The sequence below is a fragment of the Larus michahellis genome, chromosome 8 (genome assembly GCF_964199755.1).
Source record: "Larus michahellis chromosome 8, bLarMic1.1, whole genome shotgun sequence".
NCBI classification, from domain to species: domain Eukaryota; kingdom Metazoa; phylum Chordata; class Aves; order Charadriiformes; family Laridae; genus Larus; species Larus michahellis.
The window spans coordinates 30241857-30263233 of NC_133903.1; the positions used below are offsets into that span (position 1 = coordinate 30241857).

Sequence of the window (21377 nt, forward strand, 5' to 3'; positions counted from 1 at the left end):
GTACCTTGAGTGTTGCTGGGGGTAGAGGGATATCAACCTTCCACTTCAGCCTCTGCACAGGGCAGGCTCATTTCAGGGCTGACCTGACAGCTCAAGGGTGCCAAGGCATTCCTGGAATCTGCAGAGCACCTTGCAGAGATGCTAAGCAGCACTTTCCAGGGAGATTTTTGATTGCTGGGGAAGCAAAATTCGGGAAGAGTCCCTCTGAAATGATGGCGGAAGTGTTGTGTAGGCATGAGCAGCAGGCAGACAGGGCCGGCTGCTCCTAAAACAATTTATTTTGCTGCTGGCAGGAGCGATGGAGCAGTGCCCTCCTGCGGCAACTGCCCGGCTGGCGGGGCTACACAGGTGCCCTGGGAACTTGCAGCCTCCTGCTCCTTGTGCTCCTTCTCCCACAGGGCCTTGAGCCTGCGGTAGTACACCTTGCAGCTATAGCCCTCTTGGGAGCTGTGCTGGATGTGGATCTTGAGCGACCACAGCGTGGGGAAGACGCGGCAGCATGAGATGCACTGGTAGCCACACTGGGGCACCAGTTGCCGCGGGGAAGCAGTGAGGATGTCCCGGACCGTTATGCTGGCTCTGTCACTGGCTGGCCTGTCCCTCTCAGGGGGCTGCATCTTGTCCGAGGAGCCAGAAGAGGAGCAGATGATCTCTGAGAGGTCATCAGGCTCCTCGGGCTCCTGGGTGCTGGCAGCCAGGCTGGAGGAGAGACTGCCCAGGTGCTGCTGGGTGGCTCCATCGGTACACATGAAGTAGCTGTACGGTGAGAACCAGGGCCGGTAGATGGTGCAGGCAGGGAGTTCGCTGCCTGGCGAGGCTGTGGAGGAAAGGGTCTGCAGTGAGTGGGGGTCCCTGCAAGAGCCTGGCTCCCCATGGAGTTAGGAACAGTGCTGGGGACCCTTCCTCTCTGTCTCCATGTGATGCAGAGGTGGCTGGCTCTGTCCCACTATGTCACCCCAGCATGGAGGGTACCATCCCTCCCTCCAGGGATGCACAGGTAGAGATGGACACAGGATGCTGTCAGGCACTGTCACAGCACAAGGCTCACCTGGCAGCCCACAGGAGCAGTCCCACGGAGAGCTGCACTGGCACAGGGGCAGCAATGGGGGGGCTGAGCTGGCACTCCTGGGGGCAGCACTCACAGCTTTGAAGGTTCCTGCTGGGAAGACATGGGATAGAAACCGGTGTAGCTCAGAGGTGGGGTATGACTGCAGGACCCCCTCCACGTCCCCAGAAAGCACCCACTGCCATGGGTGTTCCCGGTCCCCTTGCCCCACTTGTGCAGGAGGCTATGCCCAGCTAACGCCCTCCACAGCCTGTCTGCCTACAGGCCCTCGCTGTGCCGCAGGAGGCTAAGTGGTGCCATGGCTGTGCCCAGGGGGTGTGAGGGGAGCCCCCCTCACAGGCAGTGCCAGCTGACTGCAGCCCCCACCTGGCCACAGCTGGCAGGCACCAGGCAGGCTGGCCCAAGGGCACGGAGCCTCTGGGCTTCTTTTCCTGGTGCCGCGGGGCGTAGCCCCGGTGGAAATGGTGGGCAGGACAAAGCTCTTCATCACCCTCATGTAGCTGGTGTGTGGCTCCTGCGCCATGGTACCCATGCCGTCATCTGCTGACGTCACAAAGGGCTGATGTCAACTGTGTGCATGGTGCACAGCAGGATGCTCCTGGGCAGTGGGCTCAGCCCTCAGAGTCTCTGGGGAGCTTGGCTGGTCCAAGGCAACAGCCAGCCTGGGCTGGAGAGGGAGCCACGGTGGGGTGGGCAGAGCCTAGGCTCTGGGTGCCCCCAGAGAACCCCTGCTGCTTCATGGGTGCCTGGCTGATAAGGGGCCCACGTAAGTCCCGTTTCTGCAGGTAGTATGGCAGGTCTGGGGAGGGGGGCGGCAGTGCACCTCACCCAGCAGTGTGAAAGGGACAGACCCACTGTCCCCTTGCCATTCCTTTTATAAATCCTCTCTCTCTCTCTCTTTCTTTCCACAACCTGCTTCCCAAGTTGCTCGGTGTCAGGTAAGAGACGCTCTCGGTGTGTTGGCAGTGCCAGCCTGCAGCCCTGGTGTCGTGGTTTAACTAGGACCAGGCAGATGCTCACTTGCTCCCCCCAGTTGGGTTGAGGGAGAGAATCAGAAAAGTGGGAAAAAACTCGTGGGTTGAGATAAAGACAGTTCAATAGGTAGAGCAAAAGCCACGCACACAAGCAAAGCAAAACAAGGAATTCATTCACTGCTTCCCATCAGCAGGCAGGTGTTCAGCCATCTCCAGGGAAGCAGGGCTCCATCACACTCAATGGTTACTTGGAAAGATAAATGCCGTAACTCTAAACATCCCCCCTTCCTCCTTCTTCCCCCAGCTTTATATACTGAACATGACATCACATAGTATGGAATAGCCCTTTGGTCAGCTGGGGTCAGCTGTCCCGACTGTGTTCCTCCCAACTTTTGGTGCTCTCCCAGCCTACTCACTGGTGGGGCGGTGTGAGGAGCAGAAAAGGCCTTGACTGCTTAGTGACAATCAAAACCATTAGTGCACTATCAACACCACTCTCATCCCAAATCCAAAAACGTATCCCCACACCAGCTGCTAGCAAGAAAGTTAACTCCATCCCAGCCGAAACCATGACACCTGGGCTCATTGCTACCCGGTCTTGCCCCATGCTGTCCCCACTGCATGCACTGCCCTGCGCAGCCCTGGCACGGCCCGGCTGCCCACAGCCCCTGTGGGGCTGCAGGAGCAGCTTCCCTGTCCCCCAAATTATGTCTCCCATGCTGCTGGGTTGGGAGCCGGCGGGCAGCTCTGGACACGCTATCCCTACTGGGGTCCCCTCTCCAGCCTGGCTCACACCCCCTCTCTGTTCCCTTTCCCCCTCCAGTGGACCAGAGCATGTTTGAGAACGCCAGCGCCAGCACGGCACCCACCCCACGGCCACAGCACGTCCCTGCCGTGGCAGGCGCCCCACTGCAGCCCTCCCGCCCCGCTGGCAGCCAGCATCTCCGCAACCTGGGCAAGGCCGTGGGGGCCAAGATGAATGACCTCCTGCGCCGCAAGGAGCCAGCCAGCCTCCCCAGTGTGGGAGTGATGGAGGTGAATGCCAGCGCCGGGGCCATGCTGGGCACGGGACAGCCGGACAGCGAGGATGGGTGAGTGCCCCCATAGTGTGCACCCTGCGATGGGGCCGTTGGGACGGGATGGAGAGGCCCCAGCGTGGGGCTGGATGTCACTGCTCCTCTGTGCTTGCAGGGCTGTGGGGCTGGATGCCTTCCCCCGGCTGGACCCCCCACCCCCTGTCACCAAGAAGCGGACGCCACGTGCTCTGAAGACCCCACAGGACATGCTCATTGCACCACAGCTGGCAGGGACCAGCCCAAGGAGCAGCATGGAGGAGCGCCCTGAACTGCCTGCAGCCTACCCTGAGCCCGCAGAGGAGTGGCTGGGGACAACGGACCCATCCCCTCCAGAACGCCCTGGGGTCCCCAGCATGACCAACACCCCAGGTCCGAGTGGGGACCAGCCCACCACTGCCCTTCCTGTGCCTGACCTCATCCATAAGGGCAGCCTGGAGGGCCAGTGGCAAGCGGGTGAGAGAGCCACTGAGACCTCACCTCGCATGGAAAAGCCCTCCCGGAGACCAGGGCTGGAGCATGAGCCACCAGGGAGCACGGGGCAACTGGAGCCATGCACCCCCGGCCGGGAGGTGGATGGGCCTCATCCTGACCTGCTGTCCTTCGAGTAGCAGTGGGGGAGCCGTGATGGGGGCACCGTGGGGGCTGGCTCTCTGAAACACGTCTCTCACTGCCACTCGCTCGTTTTGGGGTCATTATTTTGGAGATGGGGTAGCCCCAGGGTGGTAGGAGCCATTGCTACCCCGGCTTGGGGTGTGGGCAGCTGTGACACCCCATTTCTCCCCGGATTCCCAGGAGGGGAACAGCCTGTCTTGCCACGGTTTCTGCAGGCCTGATCCCAGGCCCATTCACCTGTCATTGCAAAGCTGCTGTCCTGCCAAGGTGCCACCATCCCGACTGCACCCAAGGGCCACGCTGAGCTGGGGACCGAGGGTGGGCTTGCTCAGGAGCCTGGGTCCTCATGCAGGGGGACAGAAATGACAGCCTGCCCCTGACCCTGTCAGCTGTGCTGGGGCGAGTGTCCCACAAGTGTCCCCCATGGTTCCCCACATCTGGGCTGGCTGTCCTGGCACAGAGCATGTCCCAGCTTACATCATATGCCAAGCACACATCATGTGCTTACATCTTCAGGTGCCAGCCCCTTGGCGTTAGTCCTCCCAGTGCCGTCTCTCTTTGCAGTGGAGCCCAAACCACAGGAGACCTGCTTGTGGTACGGGCTCTGGCAGGGAGCAGGGCTGGATGCCTGGGGCCGCATGGCTGCTGGCCGGGGAGTCAAGCTCCTCAGGAGACCCCACCCAGCTTCCACTTGTTTCCCAGTCTCACCCCAGCCACCACAGACCAGACTGGTGCAGGGCCAGCACCACCGCTCTCCTTTTCCTGGGATGGTGATGTCTTCATGAGACTGGGACACAAGAAGCCACACGGTGCTCTGATACTGCTCTATGATTGTTTCCCCATGAATTACAGGAGAGGTTAGACAGCCTGTGGACCCCTGGGCTGGCGCAAGGAAGCAGTTGTGAGGTGGCACTTTCCTTCGAGCTTTTATGTGCATCCTTGCTGCAAAGGTGGTTTTGAGAGGAAAAGTTCCAAAGACCAGTTTTGGGATGGAGGAGCCTAGGAGCTCATGGATGGGGTACCTCTGCTCGCAGCTCCTCCTGGGCCACACAGGGCAGTCGGTCTGAAGAAATGTCTTCTACCACATTGTGGTCCTGCTGAAGGAAGGGCACCGTGGGCCTGAGAGATCCCGTTGCCATGGGAGCGGCCACGATCCCTCCTTGCCTGTTGGCGTGGTGGGTGCCGTGGCAGTGTCGGGGCTCTGCAGCGCTTGGCCACCAGGAAGGTCGTGCTCAAGAGCGAAGGAGATGCCAGACCTATGCAGAGCCCACGGCGCGCTGGCAGTCGATGCCGAGGTATAACACACCCTGTGTATAATGTGATGATGCTGTGCATAGCCGATGCCACCCTGCAAACAGAAATCTATACGAGTATGTATATGTGTATGCTGCCCAGACCTGCCCTGCATTGTGTATGTTGATGGAAAAAAGGGCTCGTAGCCCCTCTTTGAGGAACCAGCATCTTCCAACCCTGCTGATCACAAGGGAACCTCACTGCTGGTCCAGTCCCTCTGTTTATGTTGTCTAGGGTGTGTGCGTAGTTTGGGACAAAAGATGTGGATTGCACAATAAATTTTTTTTTTCTTTTTTACCCACTGCCACGCAGCAGTCCCTTGATGGGAGGGGACCATCTCCACCAGCTCGGCATTGCCCCAAAACCCCCCGATGAGGCCGGGGACCTGCGGGACGCTCCTGCGTGGGGGCTGCAGAGCAGAGGAGTGAGGCAGCAGCCCCACAGCACTGCGCAGCTGCCGGGGAAAGCTGCCCTCCAACGCTGGGCTTTCTGGGGTGATTGCATACAACAACGGGGTCTGCATGTTCACGGGGCTAAGGGAAATATCCCCAAAAATTGCTACCGGAGGCCTGACACCTGCCAGGTGACAGGGAGCCAGGCCCAGTGGCACGGCCACGGGGAGCCGGGGGACGCTGGGGGAGTTTGGTGGTGCCGAGGCCGAGGGGGTGGCGTGGCCGCCCTGCTGTGCTTGGCGCTGAGGGGGTGGGACACCCGGCTGGTGCCTGGGCTGAGGGGACGGTACCCCAGGGATTTCAGGGCTGAGGGGAAGGGGCGTCAGAGGCGTCTGGGACCAGACGCCGCCGGTTCCCAGGCTGAGGGAACGGCTCCCCGCCAGAGACCCGCCCCGCCGCCGGCTCCGCCCCGCGCTGTGGGAGGGGCGGGGCCGCCGGGTGGGGCCGCCGCCGGGCCGCCCCGTTTCCGGTGTCATGGCGGCCGGAGCGCGGCGGCAGCCGGTGTTGGGGCTAGTGCGGGTGGCGGGGCGGCGGCGGCGGGGCAGCGGGGCGATGTGAGGCGGGGTGTCGCTATGTCGGGGTGTGTGTGGGGCGCGGCGCCGCTGCTGGAGGCGCTAGGCCGGCTGTGGGAGGTGCAGGCGCCGCTGGGCAGCGGCTCCTCGGCCTCCGTCTACCGGGTGCGCTGCTGCGGAGACCCGCGGGCCCCACCCGGCGCCGTCAAGGAGTTCGTGCCGCCCCCGCCGCGACCCGGCCCCGCTCGCCGCCCCGGCGCCCGCCCGCCCGCCGCCGATTGCGCCGAGTATGGCTTCCGCAAGGAGCGGGCCGCGCTTGAGAGCCTCCGCGGGCACCGCAACATCGGTAACGGCACCCCGGCACCCCCCGGGCCGGCTCGTCCTCCGGCCTGGGCGTTCCCCCATGGCTCCCCCCCCGCTCTCCCAATCCCCTCTTTTAGGGGGACCCCGCAGGCACCCGCTATCCCCAGGACACCCTCCTCCTCCAGGGCGAACTGGTGTCTCCAACCCCCCCCCCCCCCACGCCCCAACCAGGCAGGGGTATCCCCATCTCCTTGGGCAATATGGATTCTCTCGCTGCCAGACTGACCGCTGCAAGCAGGGCTAGAGACCCCCAGACTAATGTGCCCCTTGGACTGTATTCCCTGGGTGGGCAGGTTTTTAGGCCTGGGCACCCCAAAGAAGCATCCCTGGGGTGGGTGCTTCCTGGTACCCCCCGGGGCAGGCAGGGCTGGGTAACCCACCCCTTCCCGGGGCTGGTGGCCTGCCCATCACCTCCCTGGGGTGGGCAGGAGCAGGCAGGAGGTGGGGTCACTCCCTTGGTAGGCAGGGTAGGTCGCCCTAGGCAGGGCACCCCTTTCTCCTCTGTTGATCAGGGCTGCCGGAGTCACTCCACCAGGAGCCTATGGGGCAGCGGTGGGGGGTGTCTGCCCACCAGCCTGCCTGTCTCTGGCAGGACCCCCTGGGCTGCCTGCGTGGGTGGCAATGATCTTGGGAAGGGAGGAAGCCTGAGGGTCAGAGGCAGCTGCTGGAAGCCCCCAGGTTCACCTGCCAGATGCCCAGATGGAGCTCGGCTTCCTGCTGTGCTAGGTTGGTCATGGGAAGAGATTGTCGTGTCCCAAAAAGAGTGGTGCTACCTTCATTTTACCTACTGCGACCTGCTTATCTGCATCCTGGAGATTGTCCTTCTGAGCAGCAACACTCAGTCCTATGACTTTATCAGAGCCTGGCAGAGTGTTGTGAGACTGGCCTGTTTTCCAAAGGCTGCAGTGGTGACCTGGCTGGTTTTCCCTTACTGCTTCTCTCTGGAGTTTGGTTCTCCATCTCTCTGAACATCACGCTGATGATGTTCACAGTGATGATCGCACAGAGATGAGCTGTCTCCTGCAGCTTTTGTGGTCTTCTGGATGGTAGTGGAGGGCGGTGGAGCATGATGACTCTAATTGCTTGTTACCAATGCCTGTCTCTGTCTCACTGTAGTGACACTGTATGGTGTGTTCACCAACCACTACTCTGCGAATGGCCCGTCTCGCTGTCTCCTGCTGGAGCTGCTGGACATCAGCGTGTCTGAGCTGCTGCTGCACTCCAGCAACCAGGGCTGCTCCATGTGGATGATCCAGCACTGTGCGCGAGATGTTCTTGAAGCCTTGGCTTTCCTGCACCACAAAGGCTACGTGCACGCAGACCTTAAGCCACGCAACATCCTGTGGAGCGCAGAGGACGAGTGCTTTAAGCTCATTGACTTTGGACTTAGCTTCAAAGAGGGGAATCAGGTTTGGAACATGCTACTCTCGAAATAGTTGGCTCTGTGTTGACTTGTGTGGGCCTGTGATACTTTCGGCTGTAGGAGCTGACGTGACTTGATGAAAGTAGTAGCTGAGCTGGTGCTGAGGGTTTCCTGGAACAGGCTAAAATGTTGTCTGGCCCCAGAAACAAAAGCTCATGTTCCCATTCTCTTTGCATGTTTCTGGTTTCTGTTGATGTATTAGCCTCTGTGCTACACATGACCACAAATTCCAAAGTTAATGATGCACTGAAAAAACTGGTGTCTCAGCTTCCTGAAAAGTTTGCTAGTTTTTGTGTGGCCAGATGAGTGGGAGCACACAGGTCTGAAGAATTTCCTTTTATCATCCCTTATTGTATGTAGTAGTAATCCAGGCTTCACCATCAGCCTCCCCAGTCATTATCTCTGGCAGCGTCCTTGTCTTTACTTGTCTTTACTTTCATCCTATCTTCAGCAGTTTCCCCTTTTCAGGAAGTCTGGATGTTTCTTTCCAATGTCATTGTGTTGATGAAAGCCCATACTCTGGTTGTGGGTATGCAGTGTTGATTCTTTACTGGCACAGACAGATCTCTGCCCGTTCTACTCTGCTTGTCCCTTTTGCTGGCCTTTCACTCCCTCTTCATGCTGTTGCTTTTTTGTTTTGGTGATATCGGGTTTCCTATGTTTATCCTTGCCCTTTTTAATCTCTTCCATGGCCTCTGATGAAAGCCTCATGGAGAGCCTGAGGAGGTTTTCCTGTTGGCTTGATAGAGCTTCCTTTCACCTCTCCCTCTCCCAGTAACAGCCTGCAAGGGGTTATTAGTAAAGCTTTTTTTTTTATGAGGTAGCCTCTTAGCAAATTTGCCTTTAATCACTGGGTGATGGGCAGTAAGTCTAGTAAACGAGCTATGATTTTTCTGTGCAGACATTGTCCTGGCTTGTCCCTATTCCATGCACTCTTTTAGTGGTTTTCAATTAGTATGCTTTTTTACTGGTTTACCTGGTATTGATGGTATAGCCCACTGATCTGTGAATACCAGAGGATTGTGTGGGTGACCTGTCTCTGAATTCTTTGGTACGTGAGCTGTTCTTAATGTTTGTACTTCTTAACTCCTCCATGTTGTTGTTCAGTTCTCCCGTGTTCTTGCTGAACGCTGGTTTGGGCTGGTAATCTGTTGCTGTCTGTCAGCAAAAAACATTCTCCGGGTGTCCTGTGTCTAATGCAGGTATTTATTTCTTTTTAATTCAGGTCTGTGTTTTGCTGCTTGCTCTGAGTGTTGTCTTGTAACAGTTGATCAGGCATTTTATTTGCTTCTATGATTCCTTCCAATCTGCTTTTTTCGGGCTGAGTTTTCTTTGCCCATTGTCTGAGATATGCTGTCTGTAATGGGCGAACCTTCTGACCCTGCTTTGAACGTGCACCAGGTGTCAGCTTACCCTCACCACCCCTGCCTTGGGCAGCAGCGTACCTGAATGATTTCCTTATCTGAGCCATGACTATTACTTGTGACAGCTCTACCAAGCTTGTCCGTGCATAACTTTTCCTGCCATTACTGTTTAACAGAGAATGGCTGTACATAGAGCAAGGTCTCAACCACGTATGTCTCTCAAAATGCTTTAGATGGTAGGAGTGAAGTTATGTCTTGTTCTTTTTGCTTGTGTCATTGACCACGGTGTTCTCTCTATCTCTGAATGTTGTTTGGTGGGGCTGCTAAATTGCTACTTCTGCCATGCTAGAGGTTCTGCTCTTTGCTGATAGGAAGAGGGAAGCTGATGAGCAATTTGTGTATCAGGTTTTTTTTAAGTTCATAAACACTTTTGAGCTCTGTTGCCTGAAAATGTCTTCTGTAAAGTTTATTTTCAATCGAGAACCAGATGATTTTGGTTTGAATATATTCCTCTGGTAAGAACTCCCGTTCTTGCACCTTTTCCAAGAAATAGGCTTACATATTCTTCTGTCATTCCTTGAGTCACATCAGTGTGTTTAAACTGAGCCCTCCTGTGTTACAAAGATACATCATGCAGTTTGTCTTTGGACACTTGTAAGACTTGCCCAGACAAAGCCACAGATGACTGATGGGGTATTGGTTGTGAGCAGGAGGCTGGACTGGAGACTTTCAGAGCAGTCCTGCCAGCCTGCACTTGCGTGATTCTGTAACTTCCTGTTTTCTTTTAAGCAGGCAGTGTGTGGGCATTTTATTTTACTCTGCCAGGCACGGCAGCTGGGCAGGTATTGATTGCTGCAGCGCTTCTGGCTGCGAGGGGGAAAAGGAGGAGGTGCGTGGGAAGCGCCTTTGATAATTTCTTTGTCTGGGTGTTAGGTGCCTGCTTCGCTCTTTTAACGTTTTTTTCCAGAGAACATCAGTACTTGAATAACGGCAGCTGTTACTGATCCTCACTGTTCAGACCAGGCTGTTTGTGCTCTTATGCAGCCAATGTGGGAGCACGTTGTAAGTGTTCGACCCTTATCCTGAAACTTCTAGCATCTTCTGTGCTTATGTGAGGTTAATGGGCGAGTCCACAGTGAGATGGTTTGTCTTCCAGACAGTCTTGTTTTATTCCTCATCAACGCAGCAGTATAGCGAGTTGAACTGCTGGCCTAACATGTCTGGCTGTACAATGCTTTCTGTCAATTTAGCAATGGTGTTTTGGTGACCCATTTCGAAGGACGTCTTGTGAACTGATTTAAGGATAGAGCAGAGAACCCGAATCTAGAAAGTGAACTTTTTCCATGTGTTTGATCTTCCGTAGGATGTGAAATATATTCAAACAGATGGGTATCGGGCTCCAGAGGCAGAACTGCAGAACTGCCTGGCGCAGGCAGGGCTCCAGAGTGAGACGGAGTGTACCTCTGCTGTGGATCTGTGGAGTCTGGGAATTGTTTTACTGGAGATGTTCTCAGGAATGAAACTGAAACATACAGTCCAATCTCAGGAATGGAAGGTGAGTGAGAGCTGCTGCAGGCATTCTTGTTTGCACCAAATTAATCCTTCTGCTTCTTGTTCATAACCTGAATTTGTAAGGTAGCACCTGGCAACTAGAGAGTGCTTCCAGGATTTTTGTCTAATCCTGTTACTTTGAAAGTTAAGGTTCCAGAGCTTAAAGACCCATCTGCCCTGTGGGACTGGAGTGTCTGAAAGGTAACTCTGTTCGGGTTACTGAAAGTGAAGGTTCCAGGAGTCTGTGTTTTGCCAAGATTTGGGAGTTGAGTTGCTCTGGCTGTAGTGTGTCACAGAAGAAAGAACAAAATGGATGGCTGATGGCTGCCAGCTGCAGCACAATGACAGAGGAATTATTTTGCTGGTTTTAGTCTAACATTAGCTTTAATTTGGGGATCTTCTCATAAGGCTATGTCCTGAGAAAACAAGAGGAAAGCTCTATGTTTTGAGCCTGGAGCCTGACTCTGTCCCCTGTTCTGTATGAAATAATTTTGTTTTGTGTTCTTCTTCCCAGTAAGAGTATCCTTTCAGCATCATAATGACCACAGTAACAGCAAATTTGCCTGCGCCTGGAAATTTCCAGCTTTCGTACAGGCAAATGGGAAAAACTTCATCTGATGTGGGCCTACTGGTTTTAATGTGTGGGGCCTGAGCGTTGGGGATCTCTTACAACATGCCACAGTACCAGAGCCCTCTGCATCCAGTTCAGAAAATGATGGGATATTGCAAGCTTTGCACTAGTCTTTTTTTTTTCTCCTCCCTAAGCACTGTTTCTTTTTTTTTCCAGACAAACAGTTCTGCCATCATTGATCGCATATTTGCCAGTGAAGGGGTGGTTAATTCAGCCATTCCAACTTATCACCTCAGAGACCTTATCAAAAGGTATCCTGTCATATTTACTAACTGTTGCTTAAAGTTGTGGTCTTTAAAGTCTCATGCCTTGCTCTTGTTAACTTAGAGCCCATACCTAACACCTTCTTTTTTAATCTCCCTGCCACTATACTAGTAACAAGTGCATGCATTAGCAGAGATGCTTCAGCTCCTCTGATTTTGGCACAGTTTGGAGTAAGCATGTAAAGAATACCAGTCATGATGTTAATAATTTGCTGTTGCAGTGCTTTGCACTTCCTGACAATGAGATTATTTTTGAAGAAAACTGGAGACTTTGCTGCTTTAGGGGAGTGTTGTCAGAAACAAGGGAACGGGGCAGACAGTGCTGCTTCTCCACTGCTGTCAAGATTCAAATGCACTTGTGCAGGTCTCTACTGAGAGGTCTACCGAGGGGATTGTTTTCGCTGTCCTGTGACTCTGCTCAGAGGCTACAGAGTGAATGAGGACACAACTTGGCAGAAATACGATTGTGAGCCACTGGTAAAGCCGAGTAGGGGATGTTCTCAGGCAAGGCCTGGGCTATTAGCTGCTTTGAATCCCATTTGTGGAAAGATATGGGAGGTCCTTGGAGTGTGATCGCTTTCATGAGACTGCATGTGTGCCTGAGATGTGGGCTGAATGGCCTGGGGAAGTGGAGCTGGACCATGCCGTGTTCCTTGTGAACTTGTAAGTGAGCAACTTCCATCATTTGGTGCTGGGAGACATCGAGAAGGAAAGCCTACTGTACCATGTACCCAAAATGCATTCAGGGAATCCTTCTGGTGTGCTTCAGCTGTGAATTAGAAGACGTGCTTCTCACTCTTCTCTTTGTACCATACAAAGACAGGGTATTCCCCTGTGCTGGCCTCCAGCCTGAGTTGAATTTGTTGATGCAGGAATGTTACAGGCAAGATCATAAGGGTGTCTTCTCTTACAGCATGCTTCATTGTGACCAAGGAAAGCGAGCCTCCGCTGAGAAGGCTTTATGCAGCCCATTCTTCAGCATTCCGTTTGGTAAGCTGTGCACATCACCCCTGTTCATGGCTTTCTCAGCATGTACTGGAAGCAGCACAGAGCGCAGTTAAATTGTGTTGTTTCTGGTTGTGGCCTCATTGCTGCTCCTTTGCTCTTTACGGTGCTTGACAGCCCTCTGCGATACCATAGCAGGTAGGTCAGAGCGATCCCTGTGCTCTCAGTGCTGCCCTGCCCCTCTAGCCCTGCAGGCTGTCACTTTTCCCTGGTTGGGCTGCCATTAAATTCTGCCCAGATCAAACTGACCAAGGGTGTATTGGCAGCAGCATGCATGTGGGGGAACAGAAATAACCAAAGTATTTACCTAATATTGTGACCGTTAAGGTGCTTTTGAAGACTGCAGTGCTATTTATGGTGACTGGATGTTTTTTCTTATGCCAAGTGTTTCCCAGTTCAGAGGCCAGGAATGTGAGCGACTAGGGCAGTGGCTGGTGGTGGCATCTGCTGTTGCCTTCTTTGCACAGGTTGAATAGTCCCAGTGTTCTCAGGGTGTGAGACAATTTTTGCAGTGACTGGCCTACCTCTTCTGGATGTGTGCCAGGTCACAGACAGACGTCACTGACATTTTCATCTGGCAGTTTCTCTTCAATTTAATAAAATGGTAGTGTTTCCCGAGGACCTGCCCCAATGCGGGCTGCAGGTTATCGTCAAAAGATGGGCTGAAATCGCCCTGTTTAGGCTTGTATCTCTCCCTGTTTTCTGTTCCAAAAGCAACATGATAGCATTCTCCAGAGCTTGTCTTCTTTCAGGAACCACCAGTGAAGAGCTCTGCATCCAGCTTTTCTGCAGCATAAATTAATGTGTCAGGTATCCAGCTGCTGGTTGAGCTAGCATTTTCCCTTGAATCTTAGCCCTGCTTTTCTTAAGTTGCTTGGTGTACCTTCCAGTGAAGGCTGTTAAGTATTGCCTCTTGAGGTCATGTCAAGATACTGGAATTCCTGTATTAGGCAAAGGTAACAAACTCGTTCCTGTTTTCACACTTCTCTTGCATCTCAGAAACTGGGACTGTTGTAATCAAAGCCACCTTCTGTGGCTGAACCTTGCAGACAGTATTGTTTTAGAGCAGAGGGAATAGTATATCGGCCATACTTTCTGGTCTGGTTTTAAACGTGCAGACCTCTGACTGTACCTAGGAAGGTGCTTCTATGGTTAGTGCTACAAGTTTGTAGAACAGCTTCAATTTTTCTTAGTTCTCATTGCTGGTACTCTTCTTTGCCAAACTTGTACATACACTTGTCTGCACAAAGAAACATTTACTGTTGCTTTCCTAGGAAGTCAGAAAACGATCTGTCATTGCCTTTCACGATTTTTCTGTTTAGAGCAAAGACAGCTGAGAATGGCTTTCTTTGTCATTTACATCTAAGTCTTTCCAGTTCATCAACTTCTTTCCTGAGCTGCTTGCAGGCTCTGTGTTGTCAGTGTGGTTGATATCACCTGGCACTTCGAAGAGGAGCAGAAGGGCTAGGCAGAAGGGTATTGTAAGAAATGCATTTGTCACTTGGTTACAGGAAGACCAGATGGCTCTGAGTCCTAGGGCTTGATTTGTCTCCCTCTCTGAAAAAAGACATGTGAAACGAAGGACTTGAATAAAAGGGGCAGCATTTAAGACCAAGGCGACATTTAAATGTTCTTTCAGTCCCCAGTTCATCTCATGTTGTCTCTTGGTTGCTAGCAGTCCTGTGGAAGAATGGTCCCAGAGGTTCGCTTGGAGCTGGAACATGCCTGGTTATCTGCATGCAACACCTTTCTTTGAAGGGCTGTCCCTGAGCCCTGTCTGGGCATCGTCTAGACTGATAAGGCCTTTCGTACTCTAAGCTTTTCATAAGGACTTTTCTGTGTCAGGCGGGAGGAGATTTACAGCATGTGTGCTTGCCTGTCATCTCCTCTTGCACTATGAAATCAACATCGTCTGTCTGCGCCTGGCAAAGATGTCAGCTCCCTCATATGTATTGCGTGCTTAACTTGGAAAAGTATTTCCAAGGAAATAATAGCCTGCTATCTTTGCAAATGTAGTCAGAAGGCTCAGACTGGAGAATTGGAGCCATTTCTTCCCTTTTCTCTCCCCTCTCTCACTGTCTAATGGGAGAACTGTGAGGTACCGCTGTTGTGTTTGGCTACTGTAGCTGCCAATACAAATAGAAACATTAACACTCTCCAAGTACTGCAAGTTGGGCTCCCACATCTCAAATTCATGACTGGCCTGCCAGTCCCATTCGGGAACATGAAATCAAGCTTTTTGTCCCTGGAGAAATGACACTGTCCCTGCTGCTTTCAGTTTCTAGAGGAATGTGTGTCCTCTCAGACATGGCTCACAGTTTGGTTTTAGTTTGTCCACCTTGGCTGTTTCCGTATTCCACAATAGTATCTATGCTACTCTGTTCCAGGCCGTGCTGGAGCTGCTTGTTTTATAGATCCAACCGCCTCATGACAACAGGCAACATGTAAAGTTGTTCACAGGATCACTGCTCACCTACCTTGCAGCCACCCTCTTGTGGCCATGCCTTATTCTGTAGCACTGCATTGTTTAACTACGCAGTTTTCCCCATTTCTGTTGCAAGATTGTTTGGTGGTCTTCAAATCAGTGCATTGACTGCAGTTGGATTTTGAAGCGGGGAAAGAAAAGGTATCCTAGAGAGCACTGAGGCTTGTGCCTTAGCAAAGCTTAAGAATTGGAGTTACGGAAGCTGGCCAGCCTGTTTTCAGCTTGTCTGGTAGCAGTAACAGGAGAGTCGAGTTGTAGAGTAGTTCTTTCCTCTTGCATCTCCACATATACGAGGCAGTTTGCTAAACTGTTGTAGCTCTTGACACACATCAGTTTCTGAATTTGAGCTAAGTAGACATAACTCTAGTCTTAATTTCTGCTAGCTTTGCAATTTTAAAAGCAGTTTCAGGTACTGGTCTCAGTATAATGGCAGAGTGCACTGAACACTTTGGAAGAGTCAGTGCACAGGTAAAGATAAATTGGAAACAGGCAGAATACAAGCTGTAAATGCAGGTAATAGTGGAGAGAAGCAAAACCGTACTGCAGAGAGCAGTAAGTTCTTCTGTATCATAGTGCATGTTGAGTCAACTTCCTGTTTTCACATTCTTTTGGACTTTGATTTCTTTTCTCTAATTCTGTGGGTGTCAAACAGCCCCCCATATCGAAGATTTGGTGATGCTCCCCACGCCCGTGCTGAGGCTGCTAAATGTTCTAAGTGATGCTTCTCTGCAGTGTGAAGAAGAATATGAAGGTTGGTGCAAGCCATACGATTCCCATATAGCAATGTTGTCTTACAGACTCTGTTTTGTTTGTCTTCGGTGATGCAAGAGCAAGCAGAAGAGCAATTAATAGGCGCAGGAACAGCAAAGACCTGCTGAGCTGAGATTTGGTACTAAGTGGGTCAGCTGCACCAACAGAGAATAGACTAAAAGACTGAGACAGCAGAGATTGTAGTGAGTTCTTGAAGGATCCCAGATTAAGAAAAAAAAAGGTTTATTTTGATTTTCTTCTTTGGTTAAATACCCACAGACCTCATAATGTGTTTGTGGCTCTGATCATCTGCTGGATGTGCACAGGACTGGAGCCCAGTAGCAGAGATCCTCAAGTTTGCTAGGGAACTTATCCAAGATCTCAGCAGAGAACTGAAACATCTCACTGGAGTTCTTAAACCATAACAAAAGGCAGATCATGTCAGTGGAATTTGCATTTCTGCTTGCTCTTAAATCCATGGGAGTGGCAAAAGCTAGAGAGCTCTGGGGATATGAGTTTAAAAGCTACGTCCTGCTCACGCAAAGAAGGGTTTGTGGCAGCTACTTTAGTTCCCCTCCTCCAAGAGCTGTAACAAAAAAAAAAAAAAAGCACTCACAAATTCCAAATGTTTTTTTATCTACTGGAAGGACGGGCTTTGTGGGCAAGGAAAAAGACTGTCCATGTGCTCCAAACCCTGCTGTCAGGGATTCACTGCCTGCAGGTGTGTGTTCCTGAGCCTCAGTTTAGACACTTTGTCTCATTATGTGGCTGCTAAGCAGTGTCAGCTTCTGCTGTGGCACCTCTTGATTGTTTATTTTAAATTAAGAGAAAAAGACTATCTGTTGACTGAATGTTCTTGATGTGTTCATCTGTCTTTCATTTGTTGCTTGGCTTGTCCTAGTTTGCAAAATGAAAGACAACCAGCTCTTTTCTTTCTCAGATATCCTGGAAGACATAAGGGAGGAGTGTCAGAAATACGGACCGGTGGTTTCCTTGCTTATTCCAAAGGAGAATACTGGTAAAGGCCAAGTAAGTGAATGGAGGGAAGAGGCTATGTATTCCCATGTACACTCTATGTGCTGCAGGACTCCTGCTCAGCTCCTGATGATCTTCTGGATGATGACAGAGCTAAAAATAGCTGATTATCTTGAAGGACAGCACAGGTTCTTTCCTGGTAATGTAAGGTTGCCTAACCTGAGAGGTCCCCAAACAGCTTTAGCAGGGAGCTGGGATGTGGGAGGGAAGGGGAGAAGCAAGTGGATAAGACATGAGGTGTTGAGGATGTAGAGCATCATCATACTTTCTCCTACCTCACCAAATATGCTGCCCTTAAAAATGGGGAGCAAGAGGTGAAATTCCAGTTCAGAGGTGCAGCTTCTTCCTTTTTAGCTACACTGCTATGGGCTCAACCAAGCATAAAGGGGAAACATTTGTGAACTGTTTCCCTGGTTGCAGGGGTGGGAGGGGGTGGGTGACAAGCTGCACTGAAAGTCCTGTTTCTTGTCTCTTTCTTTCAGGTCTTTGTTGAATATGCAAATGCTGGTGATTCCAAAGCTGCCCAAAAAATGCTGACTGGAAAGATTTTTGATGGCAAGTTTGTTGTGGCTACGTTTTACCCACTGAGTGCCTATAAGAGAGGATATCTGTACCAAAACTTGCTGTAGGCAGTAGCAACAATCAGGAGAGTTGTCTTGCCCCTCTTCCTCACATGTTTTACAGTTGAATGTACAAAAGAGCTTCCTAGCCCTGCTTTTGAGTGATCTGTGAAGGAGAGATGCAAAAGACTTAACTGGGCTTTGAAACCTTTACTGCTGCTTTGTGATGTGCAGAGGAGGCCAGGATGGCTTTCAGCGTGTGCTTGTGTGTGTGTTGTGCTTGCTCGTTTACATTGGGTGTGTGGCTTTGCCCCGGCGGGTGCTCAGGTGCCAGGAGCGGTGACACTGGGAGGCTGAGCAGATCTTGGATAGCGCTTTTAAGTGATTTGAAATGAGACCATTTAAAGTCCTGGCCTTAGCATTTGACTTTACTCTGGAGAGAGGATTTCTTTGTTAAGCTTTCCTATAATGCATGTGCTCTTCTCCAGTGCTGGGGAGGAGGAGGAGATGGAGGGCTTCCCTGCCTTGTGTTGGTACCTATAGTAAATAAAGAACCAGAGGCACCACCCTCTCTAAACTAGACCAGGAAGATTTTTGAGTCTTCATGTCCCATAGAGCAGAGGGAGGCAGTGAAATCACATCTGCTGAGCCGACGGCATTACCCTGTTGCCGCCTCATGACCCAAGAAGAGCCATCCGTCTGACCTGGCACAGGTGGTATATGCTGGGCTTAGGCACTGAGGGGTGGGTGATGCTGCCTGCGGTGAGCTGAACTTGCTGCTGTACCTGGGGTGGGCGGGAACTGGTGGTGGATACGTGTTGGCAGATCAGTGCCAGCCTCAGTCCCAACACAACCTGTAAGCACTTTGTAGACTGAGGTGATGTGAAAACCCTGTTGTGTGGAGTCATCTTTCTAGCATATGCCCTGTGCTGGCACCGATGCTGTCTAGCTCTGATGCCAAATCATCGGTAATACGTAAGCGTCTTTATGTGATATTTTTGGAAAGGAGTGCTACAGCATGCAGTATTCTTTGTGTCTCAGCAGGACTCCTGCCCTGCGAGTCTTCTAAAGGAAAGAACAAATATTTGTCTGTCGTAGGTCCCACACTTGGCTTTTCTGTGTTGTGCATTTTGGTTTTGCATTAACCCATTAGACTTGTAGATTAGAAGCACTGACACTTTTGGTCCTTCATAGGTTACACAAAGGGCCTGAGGCAATCTGAGATCCTGTATGGAAAGGGCTTGGTCAGTCATCAGGCTTGACTGGCCAGGAGAAGGGCTTTCCCAGTGTCAGGGACAACAGCCACGTGCTTTGGGGGAAAAAACCTGGGCGAGCAGCATCACTGCTGCCCCCAGAGATGCTATTTGCTCGTGTGGCTTCAATGCATGGGCAGAAGCTCACTCAGGCAGCTGCAAGCATGGGGTAGGCCGTGGCTGTTTCCCAGGGGTGTGCAAACCCATATACCCAGTGGAGCCTCTGCAGCGCAGAACGTAGAGGGGGACCAGCGTATTCTGGCTTGCAGCTCTGGTACCAGTTTTAGTGAGGAAGAGAACCCTTGTGAATTCTTTTCCCCAGCTGAAATACTTGCGGGCAGCTGCCTGAACCACCTCTGACCTTCCCTGGAATAATACCTGAATTACCTTGCAGTTTACTTTCTGCATCTTGCTGATGCTGGACTTGCTGGAATCCTGCACTTAAAAGTTCCTCTTGATTTTTGCCCTGTGTGTAGTGTATCAGAAGATCCGGTCTGTTTTTTATCCAATGAGTTTTAAGGTATGATTTGCTGATCAGACTTTTTCTGGGGATGATGCTACTTTGGTGTACATAGCTGTAAAGCAGCTTTGCATAGATGGGGTGTGTGATTCATTGCTTTTAATTTAAGTGTCCTCGCAGCGAAGCACCTTTAGTGTATGGAAGGAGTTGGATGATTAACTGGCTGAGGGGTTTTCCTATGTGAAGAGCAGTGTTTAAAGTACTCCTAAGTATTGGTGGGTATTGACTGACCTCCTCAGCTCTGAGTTGTTGCTGTCCCTGGTGGGCTGAGCTAGGGGTGAGAGCACCTTGGCCCAGAATGTGTGCCTATCAGCTGGCAGAAGCTGATCTGAGAGCTCCTGCCCTGCTGAGTGCCAGCCCACGTTGGGACATGGGGAGCTCCCCTGGGTGTGGGGCATGAGGTCTGTCACCTACAGCAGTACCGGGACAGGGAGATGCAGGCCTGGCTATCACATGCTTTTGTCTAGGACTGAGAACTGCTCTGTCACTTTCCAGCATATCTCTTTTTGAGTCAGAATTATGCTTTGGATTTGCAGCTCATGATAAAGAGCATTGCCAGGATTAATCTTTAGAGAGAAGCTACAACCTGTTCCTGCAGCATGGTAGAGCTGTTCCACCAGAATTTGGCTGGGGTTTTGTTCAGTTGCTTTACTGGGAGCTAAATAAATCTTCAAGATGCAAACTCCTGCTGCCAGGCTTGAGCACTGAGCTGGGCAAAAACCCCAAAGCTGCTTTTTTTTATTTTCCTCCTGGCAAGAGTTGAATATGTTGATCTCTGTCCTGTCACTGGATCCAGCCTCTGGCTTCGTTCTGCAGGCTGTGGGGTAGAGAGAGGTTTAGAAGCTGCTTGGAGCAGAAGCGTTTTATCATTGTCCCTCACCCTCTGCCTTCAAAGCCTTTTTCTGTCGAGCTGATGCTCACTTTGGTGTCTCAGTGATCTGGTGGCCTGGCATAAGTTTCAGCCCTGCTAAAACCTTTGTGTTTCTTAACTCTAAATTGTGTCTGAAGTGTTGTGTGGTGATTCAGTCCAAGGCATCTGTCGCAGTATGTGCCTGGATGGGCCTGGCTCTCCTTGTCTCCAAATGACTGCCTGCTTGAGTTGCAGAAGTGTTGAGGCTTTCCACTCAGATTCTTGCTGGGTTTCTCGGTCTGCGCTGCTGACACACCTCCCTCCTAATAGCCCCAGTAGCACCAACCTACGTAGTCCTCGCTAGGTGACAGCTAGACGTGAAAACCTGCAGGCTGCCTTTGAGGGAGAAATCTGCTTTGAAGGGTGAAAGGGATGAAAGATGAAGCCTCTGGAGACAGCCAGGGAAGGCTGGCACTGCTCCGGTGGGATGCTAGGGCAGGCACCTGGCCCTTCTCCCTGGGAGGAGGCACTCCAGGGGGCTGTGTCCCCTGGGAGTGTGTGTGTCAATGGGGAACATGATGGCACTCAGCTATTGCTTGGTGGTGTTTGGGTTTCATAGCTGATCTGACACGAAATGTCACTGCTAGGCGAAGAATAGCTGACCTTCCTCTGCCACTGATGTCTGTGTGGGAGCAATGAGGGAGAGAGAAAGTTCTTTGCACTTCCACCTACTTATATGCAAGGAGGGTAACTGGTATTTAAATCACTGGCCGAAGCACAAGTCAGCTTCGATGTTAGTTGTATTCCTAGTTTTAGTCTCACTGGTCTCCAGTCTCTTAACAACACAGCCTGAGCACTGCACTGCACCCAGGTTGTCTTTCCAGAGTGTTCTGTACTCTTCCTGCTGCTGTGCTGGGTCTGTAACCACGTGCCTCCCATCGGGTTAGATGTCAACTCTTGTATCCCGTCATGCACCGTTGCTGAGCAGATGTGTGCTTGATAACAGATGAATAATAAATGATGCTTCAGTACGAAGGCGGTTGTCCAGCATGCTTTCCTTGTGGGACCACTGGATGAATTGCCACATAGCTGACTAAGTTCTCTGTAACCCTGTCTGGGGGGGGACAGGGCTGTGACCCCAGCCATGGTGGCACTGGCATCTTGTGCTTGGCACTCATGTCTGTGGGGACTCGGTTGCTCATGAAAATCCTGGTGGGAGTGCTGAGGTGACCTTTGCCTGGCCAGAGCCGGCTGTGTCCCCTCTCTGTCACTGGGGGCTGTGCCTCCTGCCACGGCGCCGCTTATTCATGCTGCACAGGGCTGCTTTCCATGCGTGCTC

At 51.9% G+C, this 21377-nt stretch overlaps 3 protein-coding genes across 7 annotated transcripts in view; 2 read left to right on the forward strand and 1 right to left on the reverse strand.

Annotated features, from left to right (window-relative positions):
* Window positions 1-5323, forward strand: part of NOS1AP (nitric oxide synthase 1 adaptor protein) — a 68093-nt gene extending 62770 nt beyond the window's left edge. For all 5 annotated transcript variants that reach the window (XM_074597431.1, XM_074597428.1, XM_074597430.1 and 2 more), the window contains 2 exons: window positions 2864-3131; window positions 3232-5323. In XM_074597431.1, coding sequence (XP_074453532.1) covers window positions 2864-3131; window positions 3232-3724 — 761 coding nt within the window. In that variant the 3' untranslated portion in view covers window positions 3725-5323. The remainder of the gene's footprint in view (window positions 1-2863; window positions 3132-3231) is intronic.
* Window positions 22-1553, reverse strand: SPATA46 (spermatogenesis associated 46). The gene is made up of 2 exons (XM_074597437.1): window positions 1454-1553; window positions 22-817 (listed from the first exon to the last, which is right to left on the reverse strand). Exons 1-2 carry the CDS (start codon window positions 1551-1553, stop codon window positions 276-278), a joined length of 642 nt encoding a protein of 213 aa, XP_074453538.1. The 3' UTR covers window positions 22-275.
* A 602-nt stretch (window positions 5324-5925) lies between the features above and the next one.
* Window positions 5926-21073, forward strand: UHMK1 (U2AF homology motif kinase 1). The gene is made up of 8 exons (XM_074596656.1): window positions 5926-6331; window positions 7465-7757; window positions 10499-10690; window positions 11474-11568; window positions 12494-12570; window positions 15723-15821; window positions 16761-16849; window positions 17338-21073. Exons 1-8 carry the CDS (start codon window positions 6046-6048, stop codon window positions 17482-17484), a joined length of 1278 nt encoding a protein of 425 aa, XP_074452757.1. The 5' UTR covers window positions 5926-6045; the 3' UTR covers window positions 17485-21073.
* The last annotated feature ends 304 nt before the right edge of the window (window positions 21074-21377 follow it).